Source organism: Sceloporus occidentalis, unplaced genomic scaffold, assembly GCF_023333645.1.
Source record: "Sceloporus occidentalis isolate IW3139 unplaced genomic scaffold, rSceOcc1.0.p SCAF_2, whole genome shotgun sequence".
Lineage (NCBI taxonomy): Eukaryota > Metazoa > Chordata > Lepidosauria > Squamata > Phrynosomatidae > Sceloporus > Sceloporus occidentalis.
The window spans coordinates 169,586,261-169,604,201 of NW_028316982.1; the positions used below are offsets into that span (position 1 = coordinate 169,586,261).

General features: G+C 39.2%; 1 protein-coding gene and 1 pseudogene across 2 annotated transcripts; one reads left to right on the plus strand and one right to left on the minus strand.

Annotated features, from left to right (window-relative positions):
• Positions 1 to 119: 119 nt before the first annotated feature.
• LOC149319291 (acetylserotonin O-methyltransferase-like) lies at positions 120 to 15,745 on the minus strand. Of its 2 annotated transcripts, XM_089508027.1 has the most exons (9): positions 15,677 to 15,745; positions 11,457 to 11,631; positions 10,857 to 10,986; positions 10,748 to 10,781; positions 9,246 to 9,277; positions 7,160 to 7,278; positions 4,435 to 4,572; positions 2,892 to 3,014; positions 120 to 328 (listed from the first exon to the last, which is right to left on the minus strand). In XM_089508027.1, the coding sequence occupies exons 1-9, from the start codon at positions 15,743 to 15,745 to the stop codon at positions 120 to 122; spliced, it is 1,029 nt and encodes a 342-aa protein (XP_089364153.1). The 2 variants fall into 2 exon arrangements, with proteins under 2 accessions (XP_089364153.1, XP_089364152.1); XM_089508026.1 differs by lacking the exon at positions 10,748 to 10,781 and having other exon boundaries at positions 9,246 to 9,299.
• Positions 13,021 to 13,115, plus strand: LOC149319292 (U6 spliceosomal RNA; annotated as a pseudogene).
• Positions 15,746 to 17,941: the final 2,196 nt, after the last annotated feature.

Below are 17,941 nucleotides of genomic sequence, written 5' to 3' on the forward strand. Positions count from 1 at the left end.
CTTATAAAATAATCTGGTGTGTTTATACCAATGAGCAGAATAGATGGTTTGAACAGAACAAAAAGGTTTATTGTTCAATGCTGCTTCAGTGAGTAGGCAATAATAAAATGAGAGCAATGTCATTTTCTTCCAAATACTACATCATAGCGGCTTCCTTTCTTGAATTCAACCTCCTTGAAACCAGATTTACTGAAGAGAGCACTACATTCAGATAGGGTCCGTTCCTTCCCATCAGTGAGGAGCAGCATCATTATGGACAAAAGATGGACTTGCAGGGGCCCACATCTATCTTCATCCAGAACCATCTGAACTAGTAATACGCCACCACCTATTTCAAAGTAAATATCACTGAGTTAGAAAACAGGCTAATTGTTATTGGAAAATTTGTTATTGGAAAATTGCAGTCTATACGTTAAATTCAGTCGGGGGTACAAGGACACTAAATGAGATCGTAATCCAAGGATGTAATGGAGCAAACCTCACCCTCTCAGATGGCTGTTGAAATAAGGTAGGAGATACCCATCCAGAAGGTCTGTTTACACCTATATGAAGTTATTTTGGTATAAATTTACCTTCAGTACTATTTCATTAGTAAGCCATAATATGCTGCTTCAGGGAGCAGGGGTGGAAAGGAACTTGCTTTTCTATTGGTGCTATTGATTCCCCTCACTCTCAGTTTGAGGGTGGAATTAAAATTGGTCAAATGAGCCAGGCTTAAATACCCATGAAAGACACAAGACATCTCACCTCACCTCACTTCTACCCCATGGTGGAGTAAGTTGGCCCAGGTTTAAGTAGTGGGGGATCCACTTCACTCCCCTATGATTTTCCCCTCAGTTTTGGTGTATATTGTTGTGTAAGTTAAGATGTTGCATGGCAAATTGTTTCTGAAAGTAAGGAAAATTTGCTATATGTTTGGGGAGCAGACCTGCGCCTCAGAGGACAAGGTACAACAGCCTTACTAATTAGGACTCCTATTGAAATTTCTTAATTGTGGCCCCATTAATTATGCAGTTCATGATGACAGTGATATGGAATATTTATAGGTGATACAGTATTATAACATTTTGCAATAGAGATTAATTTAGAAAAGTAGTCATGTATACTTCAGTCTGACGTGTCAGATTAATTGCAGTGAGTGACTACACACAACTAAATTCAACTGATCTTGGAGGGAGAAAAAAAGAGGCAGGCACAGCTCCATCATGCCTAAGCCCAGAAGCAAAAAGAAGACTCTCCCTTCATCCCAACTACCACTTCCCTGGAAGCAGTAGTATCTGATGGACTTTATCCACTCCCTCGCTACTGTTCCCATTTCCTTGTGCAGCCTGTCTCTTTTAGATTATAAACCTGATGGCAGGGAACTGTCAAATTAACAATTTGTAAGCAGGACTGAGAGACTTGTGGCTGAAGAGTGGATATAAATACTCTAAAATGAAAGAATGAATGAATGTAAAGGCATTTTGAAAAATGCAATTTAATTTCTCAAGGTAACCTTGGATCAGATGCCCAAATTAAAGGAAAAGCAGTTTGGACTAGTCTTAAAAGAACAAGGAGCTGCTGAAATATAGCTACCTCTTTCTCAGAATAATCCTGGTAGGAACACTTTTTTCAACTATGGGGTGGAGCTGATGGTCCAAATAAAGAGGTTTCCAACTGTTTTGAATGCGGGACGCTTAGATGGCACATGTCTCCAATGCGTGTGGAAACCAGACCAAAGCCATGCTTTGGGGCTAAAAACAGGAACAAACAGAACCTGGGATAGTTTGGTTTAGCCCAGAAGATGCACACATTCACTGCTGCATATAAACACCCCAATGTGAATGTGAGGATTCAGCAAAGCAAATCAATGAAAGTGTGACAACTTCAATGGATGTAATGACAACATACACAAAGCAGACAGTCTGACTGGGGGGCATGAGGTAAAGGAGGCATATGGGGGGGGGGGACTCCATGATTGTGCTTTGTCAATGTATCATAGTGCACCAATGCCCTGTACAGGCGCAGCATCACAGGTGCAACTGTGTGGTCAATCTAAGGGGTGGCTATCCAACGGGATGGTATCTGGGTGGACATGGGAGGTCCTGGGGAGTGCCAGAGGTTTGTTTGTGCAATAGTAGTGCATGTAAGGTGGGGAGGCAACAACAACAAAAATTACCCAGAAGCATGGCTTGATTCTGCAACATGTGCTCAGGACATGCAGATTCAGCTCACCCTGGGAGTGGGCTCTGCAGACAGCTGGGGTTTGACCCACTTTGGGAAAAAGCAGGATTGAGCCACTTTTAACTGCCCATCTGCTCCAGCCCTATTTCTCTGTTCCTGTGAATAAGGACAGAATCTTCAACTGGCCAAGAAAAATAGCTTCCCACTTTTATATATTCTTCTCCCTTCTGTTTAAATTTTGCCAGGTTGCCATTCATTTTCTATCATTCATATTTATATGAATGATAATGCCTTTAAGGGTGCATCTACACTGTAGAAATAATGCAGTTTGACATCACTTTAAGTGTTGTAGCCCCATTCTCTGGGATCCCGGGATTTGTAGATGTATGAGGTCTTTAGCCTTCTCTGCCAAACAGTGCTGATGTCTCACAAAACTACAAACCCTAGGATTCTGTAGGGTGGAGCCAGTTAAAGTTGTGTTAAACTGCATTATTTTACAGTGTAGATGCAGCCTAAGAAATTGCATGGAGTACCTTTTCTATACCCCTGAGAATGTCTCCAACTTCCAAAGCTTGGGAAGGAGGAACTTAAGACCAGCATTAGAGAATAAATTAAATGCAATGATGTGACAGTGTATATAGCGAGCAGTAGCTTACTGAGTGGCCCATCATAGTTTCATAGTTTTCAAATTGTACTTTTGGACACTGCTGCTCTATAAACTAACATACCAGGTTTGCAGGTTTTATGCAGTTTGGTTAGCAATTGCACACACTTTTCATCATCCCAGTCACATAGGATCCTAGACAAAATATACAGGTCTGCTTCAGGAACTGGATCCTTGAAGAAATTCCCTGTAATAAAATAAGTGAAAAGGTTCCCTTTAATTAAGTATATGGCCTAACAAGAAGGAAAATTATTTCTACTATAATAACTAATTATACAATATGCCTTGTTTTCAAGTGGTCCTTCTTACCCATGGTTGTCTTGCTGCCCTCAAAATTTACTTGCATCATAGCCTCCTCCCCTATCCTGCCCCCAGCTTCACAACTGGTTTTTCCCCCCTCCATGGCGTTACAGCAGAAAGACATCATGCTAATGCCTGGCACTGGGCAAGACCTTTTCTCATGAGAGGTTGAACAGGAAAAGAAAGTAACCATGCTCCCTCTACAATTTTTTTTCCTAATTCTCCCACACCCCACCCAGTAATGGACTTCTCACAGAAGGAAGTGGGATCAGAGTTCTGTCATTTCCAGCATGCAAAAATGCACATCTATAGTAGCACTACAATGAGATGGCAGCAGGACACCAACAATGCCATGTGTCAGGGCATGTTCAGTTGTGGTGTTTCTGTGGCACTATGTTTCCATAGCACTGTGGTGTGATAAGCAGCCCAGTCATTCTTTCTCCCCATCTCCCTATCCTCAAACAATTGCTTTCACTCTCATACGTTACCTAGCCTCAGGCAAGCAAAACATCTTTTCCACTGCTAAACCCTTTTTAGAAAATCACACCAGCTCAGGCAGTCCAGATGTGCCAGGTGCCCCTCTATGTAGCAGCCATCTTGGCAAAATAAGTCCTTTTTCCATTATTACAACTCCTCGTGTATCAGGTACGTAGCCAAGGGGGGAGGGTCTTGGGGTCCGGACCCCCCCTTCCATTAGAAAACTGAATTGTGTGTGCTGCTGTGCCACCGCACCCAAGCCCCATTATAATGGTGGCACTTAGTCTGGACTCCCCCCTTCCTAAAATCCTAGCTACATCCCTGCATGTATACATAATTTCTACTTCTGGCAGCAGCAGCAGCAGCAGGGATTTCTTTTACTTGGACAGGATGGAATAAGGCAGAAAAAGACAGGCTAGTTTCTTTTTTAAAAAAAATTAAACATTCTAATGAACCTGAATATCTTGTGTAGTTCATGTTTTCAGCATTTCCTCTTTCCTTTTGTTGCTAGCTCCTTGCTAACTGCATAACAGCACACAAAGAAGGTTCACATTTGTAGTGGTTTGCTGAGCAAAGCGAATTGTCTACTGCTATGAAGTATTCAAAGCAAGTAAAATAGGTTGCTTTAAATATGGGTGTTTTTGTCACCAATTTGGGGAGTGTGGGGAGCACAGCTCACAGAAGGCCCTGGGGAGGCAAAACTAAACTCTGGACCTCACAAAGTTGCTCATCCTTGATGCAGAAAATAAAACAATATATCAACCAATGGTCAGATTTGGTATAAAATGATTTCTTTCTTTAGGATCCCATGAACGGGGGTGGGGGATTACCTTCCTGGAAAATAATCCGGTCTTCTGAACACACAAAATGCTTCTTTGCCTTTTCCACTACTTCAGGTAAGTCAAATATTGTTATTGTAGAGTTTGGATATAATGAAATATATTCCTTGGCTAAGGCACCATTACCTCCTTAAAGGAAAAACAGATACAGAGAAATAATTTTACAGTCATTATCTATGAATTCCAAACTTCTTCCCAAAACATTCTTGTCCTGTATAAAATGGCAAGGCAGCACATCAAATAGGTAGTTATGCAATATATTTGGAGTGGCAAACAATTAGATTGTTACCAATTTAGTTGCTCCAAAGATTTGATATTGCAGGACTGGAGTCACAGAGTACACAAGCCTACAAAATTAAGGGTCATAAAACTTTTTTTAAAAAAATGTATTCTGGATTTATAGGAATTTGGTGTTCTAAACCCAAAGACTTCAGATTTGGTTGCTTTGATGTTTCTATGTTGTAATATGTGGCTGAATGAAATGATTCTGTAAAGAATTATCCTACAAATAGTTAAGGTCTTCTAACAGACTTGTAAAATACTACCGTTTGCTGATATGAAACACATTCAAACGCACTAAGAGAAATCACACTGGAACATCAGCGTCCACGCTTTTATCAACTGAGTTGATAAAAATGTTGAATTTGTGAAAGAATTGTGTCGGGTACAACATTTTGATTGTGTTTTCAAATTCAGCACCCAAAATTACATTAAAAACAGCTCCAGTCGTGAAAAAAGGTTTTCTATTGCAGGGCTGTCTTATTATATAATACAGTTATTTATATTATATCATACTGTTGGTTTTTTCCTGAACTTCAGTAACTTTTTGATAACCAAATGTGTTATATAAGTTTCTTTATTATATGTGCATATAAACAGCTATAAATAGTTTAACTGCATGATACACCTGTGTTTGCCGTTTGTTACTGATTCAGTCAAAGGCCTTCTGTGATTTGTGTTTGGTTGTGTTTGGTTATGTACTGTGCTAATTTTTCTTTTTTTTCCTTCCTACTTTTTTCATTTTTTCTGTAATTTATTTTTTTTAAAGTATTTTAAAGGCAATTCTTGAAGTCATTTTAGATGGCATCTCAGTTCTTCTGACACTTCGAGTCAACCACAATTCATGATGACCCTTTGGATGACCCTTTGCAGGTCCTATAAATTTAGGACCGTGATCTCCCTAATTGAGTTATCCATCTGGCATTTCCGCTGCTTTCTACATTCCCTAGTATTATTGTCTTTTCTAGTGAGTTATCACTTCTCATGATGTGGCCAAAGTACAACAGCCTCAGTTTCATCATCTGGGCTTCCAGGAAGAGTTCAGACTTGATCTGTTCTAGAACCTATTCGTTTGTCTATTGGGCTGTCCATAGTATCCTCAGCACTTTCTCCAGCATCACATCTCAAATGAGTTAGTTTTCCTCCTATCAGCTTTCTTCACTGTCCAGCTCCCACATCCATACATGGTGATGGAGAATGCAATGGATTACACAATTCTAACTTTAGAATTCAGTTGTATATCTTTACACTTTAAGATCTCGTCCAGTTCTTTCATGGCTTCCCTTCCCATTCCTAATCTTCTTAATATTTCTAGATTGCAGTAACCATTCTTAGCAATGTTTGATCCAAAGCACAGGAACTCTTGATTTCTTCGTTATCTAGGCTGAACTTATGTAGACCTGCCATGGCCATTATTTTTGTTTTCTTTATGTTCAGCATTAAGCCTTTCTTTGAATTTTCTTCTTTGACTTTTCTTAGTAATTGTTCCAAGTCTGTGATGTTTTCTGCTAGTGGTAGGGCATTATCTGCATATCTCATATTGTTGGTTTTCCTTTTTCCTATCTTCACTCCTCCTTCTTCTAAGTCTAACGCTGCTCTTTGTATTATATTTTCTGTGTACAAATTGAACAAGTAGAATGATAGTGTGCAGCCTTGCCTGACCCCTTTGCCAACTGGGAACAATTCTGTTTCTTCATATTCTGTTCTAACAGTAGCCTCTTGTCTTAAATACAGATTTCTCATAACAGTTATCAAATGAAGTGGTAATGAGACCTAAGACTATGCCTTTTCAAGAAATGACCTGAGTCTGGCCTAAGCTAAAATGAATTTGTCTAATGTTCTTCTGCCTCTGCCCCACTGATTTAAGTGATTTAAATCAGATTTGACTATTTATCCTGTTAAATGACAACCAGTATACAGTGGTACCCCGGGATACGAAAGCACCGCCTTACGAAATTCCCGGGATACGAAAAAATCCCAAAGAAAAAAACTGTTCCGGGTTACGTTTTTTTTTTCGGCTTACGAAAAAAATTTTTGGTGCTTTTCGGCGCGATTTCACACGAAATCGCGGCTTTCGCTATTAGCGCCTATGGGCTATTCGGCTAGCGAAAGTTTCCGGGTTACGAAAGCGGCGGCGGAACGAATTAATTTCGTAACCCGGGGTACCACTGTAATAGACTCATCCCAGTTCTCCAAGCTGTGAAAATTTTCAGGGGCACACCTCTTGCTGTATGAACACAGAAATCATCCCAAGTTAGAACTGATCAGTCTTGAGCAGTAAAATTCTACTGTTTATTATTAAAAGTCTACATTAAAGTTGTTTTAAGAAGAAAAAAATCACTGCAGCAAAGGAACCCAGAAGTCGACCAGCCCAGTTCCCAAACTGATAACAACATATCTAAGTAAAGAAAGCAAGTTGATAAACGGTGGTGCTTACCTCCCAGATCATAAATAACTGGAAAACGAGAAAAATCAAATGCAGACATCACATCCCTACCATGAAGTCTCCAGACTTCATCCATGGCACTGTTGAATATTTGCTGGTTTTCTTCAGATCTAGGAATACAAAATTATATTTCTAGATAAATAGGTAAGATGTCTACAAACAGAAGTTGGCTTAGACCAGAATTTGGCTTAGGTCCTGCTATCTATATCTATATTTCGGGTCCTGGGAGCTACATACTTGATGCTAATAATAATAATAATAATAATAATAATGGGATTTATTTATATGCTGCCCAATCACTGGGAATTCTTATGCTTCTGCTGAGGGTGAAAGGAATAGTTCCAAGTTTCCCAGCCTGGAGATGCATGGCTCTTGTGGTGGCCACACAAGAGCATGTTACATCCTGTGGGACACAAGAGAGTAATGTATATGTACTAATATAAACTGTTCAAGTCCATAGCAGTCTGTTGTGGCTATGAACTGCTGTTCATAGCCATGACAAGCTGCTATGGACAAACAGTTTTTATTAGTACATATACATTAATCATGGCATAGCACTGAGGCCTCTGAACAATTCACTAAATATCTAATCATTTCTAATAGAAATTCCTGCTGTTCTGTCCCCAAGCCAAAGGAGAAGGTAGAAGCCTCTATTTTGTTTAAATATTCTCCTTGTTTCCAGAATGCTCAAAAGAATATTCAGAAGTTCCTAGTGCTGCCCCACCTTGCCTTTCTCCATTCCAGGGAGTACACACATACCAGGGTATTTCCAGAGGCCTTTAGGGTTGATCACTTTGGACTAGAAGTCCTCACGGAAGATAGAATGTAGTGATAAGCTTTTCTCTGCAGTAATACATCATCTGTTCCCACTAATCACCATTCTATTTAATAAAATCTAATTTCACATTGCTTAAGTTGATCTTGACTATAAATTTGGTTAATGAGCCTTTCAGTGGATCAGAACTCAGAATGCACCCTCCTATAGCTGAAGTTGCAACTGCCGTGCAACTAGGATGTATCTAAGATGGAAAACACCACTGACAATAGTTTTTCCTATCTGGTGGCTACAGGAATTGTGAAGAGAGAACAGCAGTTATGGCTAAGTCTCCAGGGACAATAAATATGCAGCAATCCACATTGGATTCAACCCATGTGTATATTCCATACAGAGACATACAAAATATAATATCTGAAGTCTTGTTCTCATGACCAAGCCCTCCATTTTTTAAATAATAATAATAATCCCAATTTTCTTTCACTAGTATTTTTTCTTATCGTATTACAGTCCAAGAATTATTTGTTTGTCATCTCAGGGACTCTAATGCACATATGGGAATCCCAAAGATAGATTAATCTATCATGTTATTTCAGTGGGCCAGATCAAATGGGAATGTCTGTATATCTGAGCCCGCACCAGTCTCTGAACTACAGCAAATTGCACTAAAGCAGCATGGGAATCATGAGAACATCTCTGAAGCATCTACTTGTGATTAAGGAAAACAGTCCTTCTATATTCAGCTGAACAATAGTATAATAATAAGGAAGTAAAGCAAAATTTCTTTCACAGCACTTGTGCATGACAGCCCTTGCTCTGGCTTTGTTTTGAGACTTCACACATACAGAAAAAAGAGTCACATCTGGGTTGGCTAGCATACTTTGTTGTAAAACCTGAATGAGTGGGCAACAACCGCAGAGCCACAGGCCAATTTGTAGGCTGCCCAAATGCTTGATGGTCACACATTTTTCTTTTTGAGAAACCTCAATATCAATTTTTTAAAGAATACAAATTCAAAGAAACATCAAGGAACCCCGGGCCATTGAGATGAACAAAATGGATTTGGTGCCACATGCAGCCAGAGGAGGTGACATTTTAGCCTTCCTTGAATAAAACAATGGTTGTGACAAAAATACAAACAACCTCAATACTAGACAGATAAAATACAGAAAATGTGAATATGACTCGTACATAACATGGTTATGCTTCACAACATTGCCTAGTGGATATTTAATATGACGAGAAACATCAATTTTTTAAGTATTTTCTAGAAAGTTAAAGACAGAAAAATATTACTTTTACCTGTATAAACTCTCATAGACAGTTTTAGATGGCTTGCAAAGTCTTTGTCCTTTCCTAAAATGATAGTTGTAATTAAACAATAATCACTGCTAAATTCAATGTGAGCCCCTTTCTCACTCTCCCCTCCCCTCAGCATACTGCATGTGCAAGTGCATTCACAATTCATCCTTACAAAACACAAATCCTAAAGTTACATGCCAAGTCATCATCAATTCAATGAGTCTTCTCTAGTTAGGGCTATTAGCTGGGTTTAGGCCTATGAAATCTGACCTGAAGACTTTTGTTCACTCCTTATTAGAACTGAACAAATAAAACCTATTTTTAACTTTCATACCAAGAAAAGAAACCAATCTGTCACATAGCAGATCAAGGAATAGGGATTCAGCCTGAGTTAGACAGCCAGCATGGCATAGTGGTTTCAGGGTTGGACCAAGACTGTGGAGGCCAGGGTTTGATTCCCTTCTCAGCCATGAAACCCACTAGGTGACCTTGGGCAAGTCATATGCTCTCAGCCGCAGGGGAAGGCAATGACAATCCTTCTCTGAAAAAATCTTGCCAAGAAAACCCTGTGATAGGTTTGCCTTAGGGTTGTCATAAGTTGGAAACAACTTGAAAGCACACAACACACACACTAGATAGGGTTACACTCTGCCTGAAGACACAGGTTCACAGTTTATGTATGCACTGGACTCAGATTTGAATGTGGAGGCCCAGGATTCTGTGGTGGCCAGGAATCTATAACACTCCAAGACAGCATGTTCCACTGTCAAACAGCTCTTACCATCAGGAAGTTCTTCCTAATGTTTTGTTGGCAAGTTTAAAAATTCTTTAAAGCTTGCTACCACTTTCCTATTTAGACTCACAGGCCATAATCAGCTACTGTGATATCATTTGGAAGTCAAACTCTGTTATGAATGTAGCATTCACAGATTCCTCACCTGCCTTGCTGATAATATCATTTCCCAAAAATAGAGCATACAGCAATGGGATTGACTACTATGGACCCAGTTCTCACCAACAGGAAGGAACTAGTCAGCAATGTAGAAGTAACGGGAAACTTAGGTGGAACTTTCTGGGATTCATTATACAGAGAAAAGCAAGTATTATTTATTACATTCAGTAACACAATTACTGTAGTAAGTATTAATTTTTATTTTAAAAGAAATAGATAGCCAGAAAAATATTCCACTATGGATTAAAAGATCATTTAATAAACATAATTGGGATAATAAAGTGACAGCCATTAGAAGCAGCATAGGCTAAGCTGTAGTGTTTGCTTAGGATGTACATCAAAAAGCATGCATACTGCTTTTGAAGATGTAAGAGTAGAGCTAAAACAAAGTCCATATCAATATACCATACATTGCAATGTGCTAATTGTTCTAACTCTTCAGATTAGGTTTTCTTTGGTGTGAAGAAATGACAAAAGAACCACCAAGAAAACAAGGGAGAATAATGATTTGGTGATGACCTCTTCATTTGGTGATGGCTTCAACAACAACAAAACCAGAAATATGAAGTTTACCAGTTCCATCCCTGTAATATGCCTGTTCAGGGGATGGGGGAATAGTAATTTTCTACCTTTAATGGTAACCTTCTTTCTCTTCTCACCTCACAACATCAGGCAAGTCTTGGAAAAGTGGATAGAAGGCTTCAGAATATAGTTTCATATAGTTGTACTGAGACTTGGGGCTCGCTTTAGCAAGGCATAGGTTCGCAAGGTTTGTGTTTTCATAAAGTCCTTACAATAAAGGAGAGAAAAGACAGTGCCTTAAACCCTTAGCAGAATAACAGAATTTTGACAAGCTGTTATTGAAAGCACTCTACAAATCAGTAGTTTTATAGGAAAGCATTACATGGATTAGCTGTGACTGTGTCTTGTTTCTTTCACTTTTCTAATATCTGAACACAAAAATCATATTCGCCCCAAAACAAGAAATCACATATAGATGGCTAGGGTCTTTCATCCAGAATAACTGGATAGTTTGGGGATAATATTGAAGGTTGACTTTAAGATAAAACACACTTTTGTATGGACACAGTCATACAAAACATGACCAGAAAACAAGAGAAAGTCAAGTGGTAAATGTGCAAAGTGCACACAGAATTTGATAGTAGCCATGCTGGTTAAAGACTTTAAACTTAAGTCAACACTATTTAAGCCAGAAATTTAAAATAACTCTGTTTGCTTCCCTTTCTCCATATGATTACCTGTGTTGTCTTTCCTCTCCATTTTCAGGAGCTTTAAGCTCACACAGGCTCCCAGCAACCTTTCCATTCCCCTGAGGCTAGTGCCCAAGTGCTCAGCAATAGTTGGTGCGGTCAAAGGTTCTTCTGATTCCAGAAGTAGATCAAATATTCCCAACTCAGAGGCAGTAAACATAACCTGGGAACAACGGCAACAAGATAGAAGAAAAAGAAGATGGTTCAGATAGTCTTCAGTTATGTTTTATTATTATATGTGGATTAAATTCATATGGCTACTTATCAACAAATATTCTTTGAATGTCTTCTAGAACACCAGATACAATGTTTAAAAGCACATAAGTTTATGAAAGGAAACTGAATGATACCGAAGATATTTCTGAGACACAGAGTCCAATGAATATCCCATTCAAAATCCAGCAGATCCTATCTAGCAATTGTTAAACCATTGAAAGATATTAGCATATAATAAACTAAAAATGAAGTGAACCTTGAAAACATTGGCATTCATGACAAACTTTTATTAAAACAAAAAGTAATATAAATGGATGGGATCTCTGTGTTAGTTCATGATTGTGATCTTCTCACATGGCTATAGAAAGGTATCAGTGAAAGGTTATCAGTGCAAACAGTAATAGCACTAAGAGACAATCATGTCTTCCAATTTGTGTAGAGAGAACAAAGTTAATGATGCAAATGCCTGATTAAGAATAGCAATCTATAGTTTGTGTGATATTTTTGCAATGTTGTCCATAATTTGTTTTTTGTGGGGTTTTCGGTCTATGCGGCCATGTTCCAGAAGAGTTTATGGAAAGCTAGGTCAAATGCTGATCCTAAATCAAAATGTCATTTGACATCTATTTTTCTGCCAAATGATCATGGCATACAATCCCTTTGTTCAATAGAAAAATATGTATTTCAACCAAAACAATAATATACTCCACAAAAAGCTATGATATGATTTGCCAGCTACAGAAAGAAGACTGGTTGGGAAATAATTCTTAGGACCATTAATATCTCTTTTATTAAAAATTAGAATAATCAAAGCTTTACCCAATTGGGTTGGAGATCTACCAGTATTATTAATTAATGCAAATAGTTTTGCCAAAAGAATTTGACCAACTGGGATGGGGGAATATTTCATTCTTGTGGAGACCAGGGAAGTTAGGTGCCCAGGCTATACGCAGCCAGGGGTCCACCATTCCCATCATTGTCTCTGGGTGTAGAGTAACATTTGGAGGTCAGAATATTAGCAGAAAAGGGTTAGATTGTCTTTTAATTGTTTAGTGAACTTGGAATCTCATCCAGTTATGCTAACACTGGATGGGATTTTTTTTTTAAAAAAAAACAACACTTTGATTTGCTTTTATGGTAGCCATTACCAGCACTGTTAGAAACCCTAGGACTGACATACAAGATTGCACATAATACAGGGTGCTTGAAAATTATCTTTACAATATATATAGAACTGAAATCATAAAGATAATTTTCAGGCATCTTGTATTTTGATTAACCCCATGGTCCACAAGTGTTTGTTGTTGCTGCTTTCCAAAATGTTCTTCTGGTGTTCTTGCTTTGGCAGCATATATACTAAAATTGGAACGACACAGAGAAGATTAGCATGGCCCATGCGCAAAATATTCTTCTAGGAATTTCAATCCTTTTGCCAATTTGGAACTGTCCCAATATATACAAATCCCACAATCCCCTTGCTGGCTGAGAATGGGGAGATTTATAGACCCAACACATCTGAGAAGTTCCAGGTTGAGGAAAGCTTCCTTAAAGCACAGTATACACTGGTTCCCAAACCTTTTGTCCTCCAGGTCTTTTGGACTTCATCTCCCAGATGTTCCAGCCAGTATAGCCAATGCTCAGGAATACTGGGAGCTGAAGTACAAAACATCTGTGGACCAAAGGTTGAGAACCATTGGTTTAGAGCAACCTGTGCGATTGGATTTTGCTACCAATTTCCTCTTCTTTCCTCTTCATTGCTATCACAAATAATGCTCTTCACTCACCCTTTACACACTATGGATTATTTAAGAAACAGTGGCATTAAACTTGGGGGGGGAAACAACTGTCAAAATGCCTAAAATGGTCATTAAAATTATTTTAAAATAAATATAATACATTACTTGTACACACCAAATAATTACATTCATGGCCATTATATTAGTTTTTAAATGTAGTTCCATCATGCTTTTATTAGTGCCACAGGAAAAGAGGAGTAATTCATTACATGTAAACAAGTTCCTTGAACTCATTACTTCCAATCTCTGGTCAGGTTGAGAAAATAATGGATGTTGGAAGCAGAAAAAGGTATAACCATGCTTTGCATCAAAGTCTATGTATCTATGGGGCAGTAGTGGTGAAGGCTGTCGGTTTTGGCTACCTGGATGTTTCCCTCTTGGCCATCTGATCTGTCCTGTCTCTGCATTGCCTGAAATTCCAAGGGATCACTTCATGTTCTCCTCTTTTTCTATCTCTTACCCAGACACAGAGACATACCCAAACAGAGGAGGGGAGACTCTTTGAAATGGTTCCTTCAAAATGTAATACTCTCTTCTGGTTCCCTAACTTTGAAGCAATCTACACTCCCTCCTGCTCCCCCTTAGTAACACTGGTGTGTTGTATGTTGGTATATTGCATGTGGGCACATTTGATGACAAAACAGCATGCCCACCCAGGATTGCACAGTACCCATTCCCTTTAAACATTCATTCAACATGCTTGCAACATATTATTTTTGGTTGGTCCTATAAAGGTATCACTGTTTTGTGGATTTTGGATGTTACTCTACTTTGCTGCATGGTTACATGGCCAATATGGCTACCCCTGATGTTGACAGATTTTCAAAATAGTGATAAGGGATAACGTTTGTGGCATTCATGGCTGACAATCTGGAAGTAGCGATTAACGGCTTTGTGTTTTACCTAAATGCCAATGGAAGTATTTATTTTGATTAAATTAGCCACATGTTTCCACATAAGATTAGCATATTGTCCACATTCACAACTCACATTTCTGTCTTTATGAAGGGCCCATGACCCAAAATACAAGGTGTTTTTTTTGGGGGGGGAGGAGTGGCATTTTGTCTCTTCTGTTTAGAAGAGAAAGCTTTCTGGTCCCCAAATAAGGGGCATTCCTTACAATAAGGGCAATCCTGGTCTCCTTTGTAGCAGTGTTACACAGATGTCAAAATGGGAATAAGTTTCATATTAGACATTCCGCATTTGGATACTATGGATCGACAAAATATTTGTAAGTATTCAAATTTTTGATGCAAAAGGGGTTTCCCCAAATGTCAGGAGAGTCAGTTGAGGAGAATCCTGGATAAAGAAGAATCTTCACAGTGTGCAAAGGGATCTCATAGCATCTTTAAGACTACCGGTAGTTGTGTGAAAGTTGTAGCATAAGCTTTCGTAGATTTGGTCTGACTAGACTGTACCAGTCCCCGTACTACACTGTAGCAGCTATTCTCATGGGAAAGACCAGGGAGCATTTTGCCAAGGTGGGATGCAGCCACTGAATATTTTAGTGCTTCCTGAGAGAGACAAAGGACAAAAAGAGACAACACAGAGAAAAACAGAGAAGCAGCAGGACAAAACTGGAAGGCAACATAGCCAGAGTAACCTCTGGTACCTGTGAAAGGTTGTACTGTTGTTTCAAGGCCATGACTGCTATATGGTAGGTCTTGGTAGGGTCTGCTGGAGGTTGGGACATAGGACTTTATTATTCAGGGAAAATCGGAGGTTTAAAGAGTGATTATCCTGTGAAAATCACTCAATCACGATTAACATTTTCTCATGACATCACAATAAAGTGCCATTTTCCTGAGATAAACAGGCAATAAACAGCAACAAATCATTCACAGGGAAATCCCATGAATGATGTCTCTGATATAAAATAGCACAATCAAAGTTTGCCTTAAGGTTTATTATTCTTATTATTTTCAAACTGTGGATGGTTGAATCATCTGTGGATAATGAATCTGTGGATATGGAGGGCCAATTTTCTGGTGTTGCTCTCTAAACTATTTCTACCAAATTTGCCATCAGGACAAACTAGCTTGCATATAGAACTAGCCCAGGTTACACTAACAGAAGTAATTTAGTAATAAAGCATGTCCCAACAAGACACTAATCTTTGATTACACATACATTAACAATTTGAAGCTTGAAAAATCAGTGAAAATTTTTATATTTGCTAGCGCTACTGGACCATACCTTTGAAATGACATATCCATGTTGGTGTTGAAATAGGGTTTTAATAGTTTCATAATCTTCTGAATTCATTCTTCTGAATCAGTTGTTTGTTGATCAGGAACAAAACACTTATCTGAATGCTACAAGAAAGGCCACCATTCTTTGTGTATTATATTTGCTGAATACTTCAGTTGCGAAACATAAAAGTATGTGAGACTTTCTTAACTCTTTGTTTTCCAAAGTCTAATCTGTACTGCAGAATGAATGTTCTTTGACATTGTCTTAACTGTCATGGCTCAGTCTTATGGAATCCTGAGGTTTATAGTTCATTGTGGCACCAGAACTCTCTGGTGCAGAAAGCTAAATATCTCACAAAACTATAAATCTTAGAATTGCATAACATTGAACCATGGCAGTTAAAGCAGTGTCAAAACAGCATTATTTCTGCAGTGCAGATTAGATCCAAGCAAGTGGATTTGCTTCCAAAGAAAAAGATTCAGAATGGTTCTCCAGAGAATTCCTTTTTAAACTGATATCATCTGTTCAAAAAAAAAAAAAAATGAAGACGTGGAGGTATCTGGCTTGGAACTTCAAGGATACGTGCCACAGAAGTATTAAAATGTAGGTGGAAGGTTGTTCCTACATCTACCAAACTTGCCCATGGTTTTCTCAGCAATTATGTACCGTATTTTCCGGTGTATAAGATGACTGGGCATATAAGACGACCCCCAACATTTCCAATTAAAATATAGAGTTTGGGATGTACTCACCGTATAAAACTACCCCTCTTCCAATGCACATCAAATAAAAATTTTAAAAATCAGATTTGATTTCAATATGGTAATTTAAATTCAAATGCTTATGACATGCAGGTACTTAGCAGGAAACCTTGTTGTATACAAAGCCTGCTTGGATTGGTCAGTTCTCCCTGCTTGCCCAGTGCTCCCTGTCTCCAACACTATCAGAGTGGTAGCTGCTTTCATACGATCGCTGCATATGGCGGGGATGCGGCCGCGGCCGTTTTTGAGCTCCCCCTACTATATGCAGCGACCGCAGATTCTCCAGTCCAGCTCAGAAGTTTCAGCACCTGCCCCATAATATGACACCTGGCGTATAAGACGACCCCCGACTTTTGAGAAGATTTTCCTGGGTTAAAAAGTAGTCTTATACGCCAGAACATACAGTAGGTCAAACATGTGCTTTCCAAGGTGCTGCCCCTATTTTGGTTTTAGAATGCCAAATACGTACAATATAGCAAGAATATTTATTTGGATTTTAGTCCTCCACACATTTTTGGGCCACTGCCCTCTTTCCTCTTGGTTGAGGACACTAGTGCCCCTTCTCTTTTCCCAGAAACATTTATTCCCCACACAGCTTCAAGTGTCCACACACACACAAATATTGTTTCTTCTGCTACCTCTTCCTTCTGCCTTTTTGGAGGGGGGGGGGGGGAACAGTGCAGCTCCAACCTGCCAGCTAAGCCCTGCAATGTTCACAAAGCTTAAGCAGGATCCGAAATCTGGAAGCTCCATTTTCCTGCCACTTCTCCCCCACCACCACATGTTCTAAATCCTTGCTCCAGATATTCAGTATGTCCCAAAACGGTGCTCCTCCAAGCCACAAAAATGATGCCCTGTGCCCAAGCCTCACAAGAGTTTCCCACCACTACCAGTGAAAGATGTGAGTAAGAGAGGGAGCATGTGTGGGCAGGTAAAAAGTAGGCGACACTGTCTCATGAAGTAGGCAGGTAAAAAGTAGGCGACACCGTCTCATGAACTGAACAGCAGCCTAAACAGTTCCCCTTGTTTTTTCTTGAGCCCCAATACTTTGACTGAAGTCTCCTGCTGCCCCTTTTCCCCTCAACACCCCCCCCTGCTGTCCACTTTCCAGCTCGCCATCCCCCGGATCTTTCCACCACCCTCAGAGGGACATACCACCCACTGTGGGAATCCCTGAGATAGGGAATCTATAAATCTCCAAATGTTTTTGGAGTCTACTTCTTGTTCAGGGATGACAGGACTTATAGTTTAACAACATCTGAGAGACTACTGTTGTCTACTTGCAATCAAATTATTTCAGGAGCCTTATAGCAAGGAATATTTGAGTTTGTGAAATAATGTGGTATCATAGTCTCTTTGAAATCAGCAAAGTTTGTTTTGTTTTTTAAACCTAACTGGAAGTGAACTTAGCACAGTACACCAAATAATGTTTTGTTATGCTAGGGTTTGGGGGTTTTTTTAGCCACTGAATAAGAATGAAACAGAGACAAGATTATTTTCTCCCTAA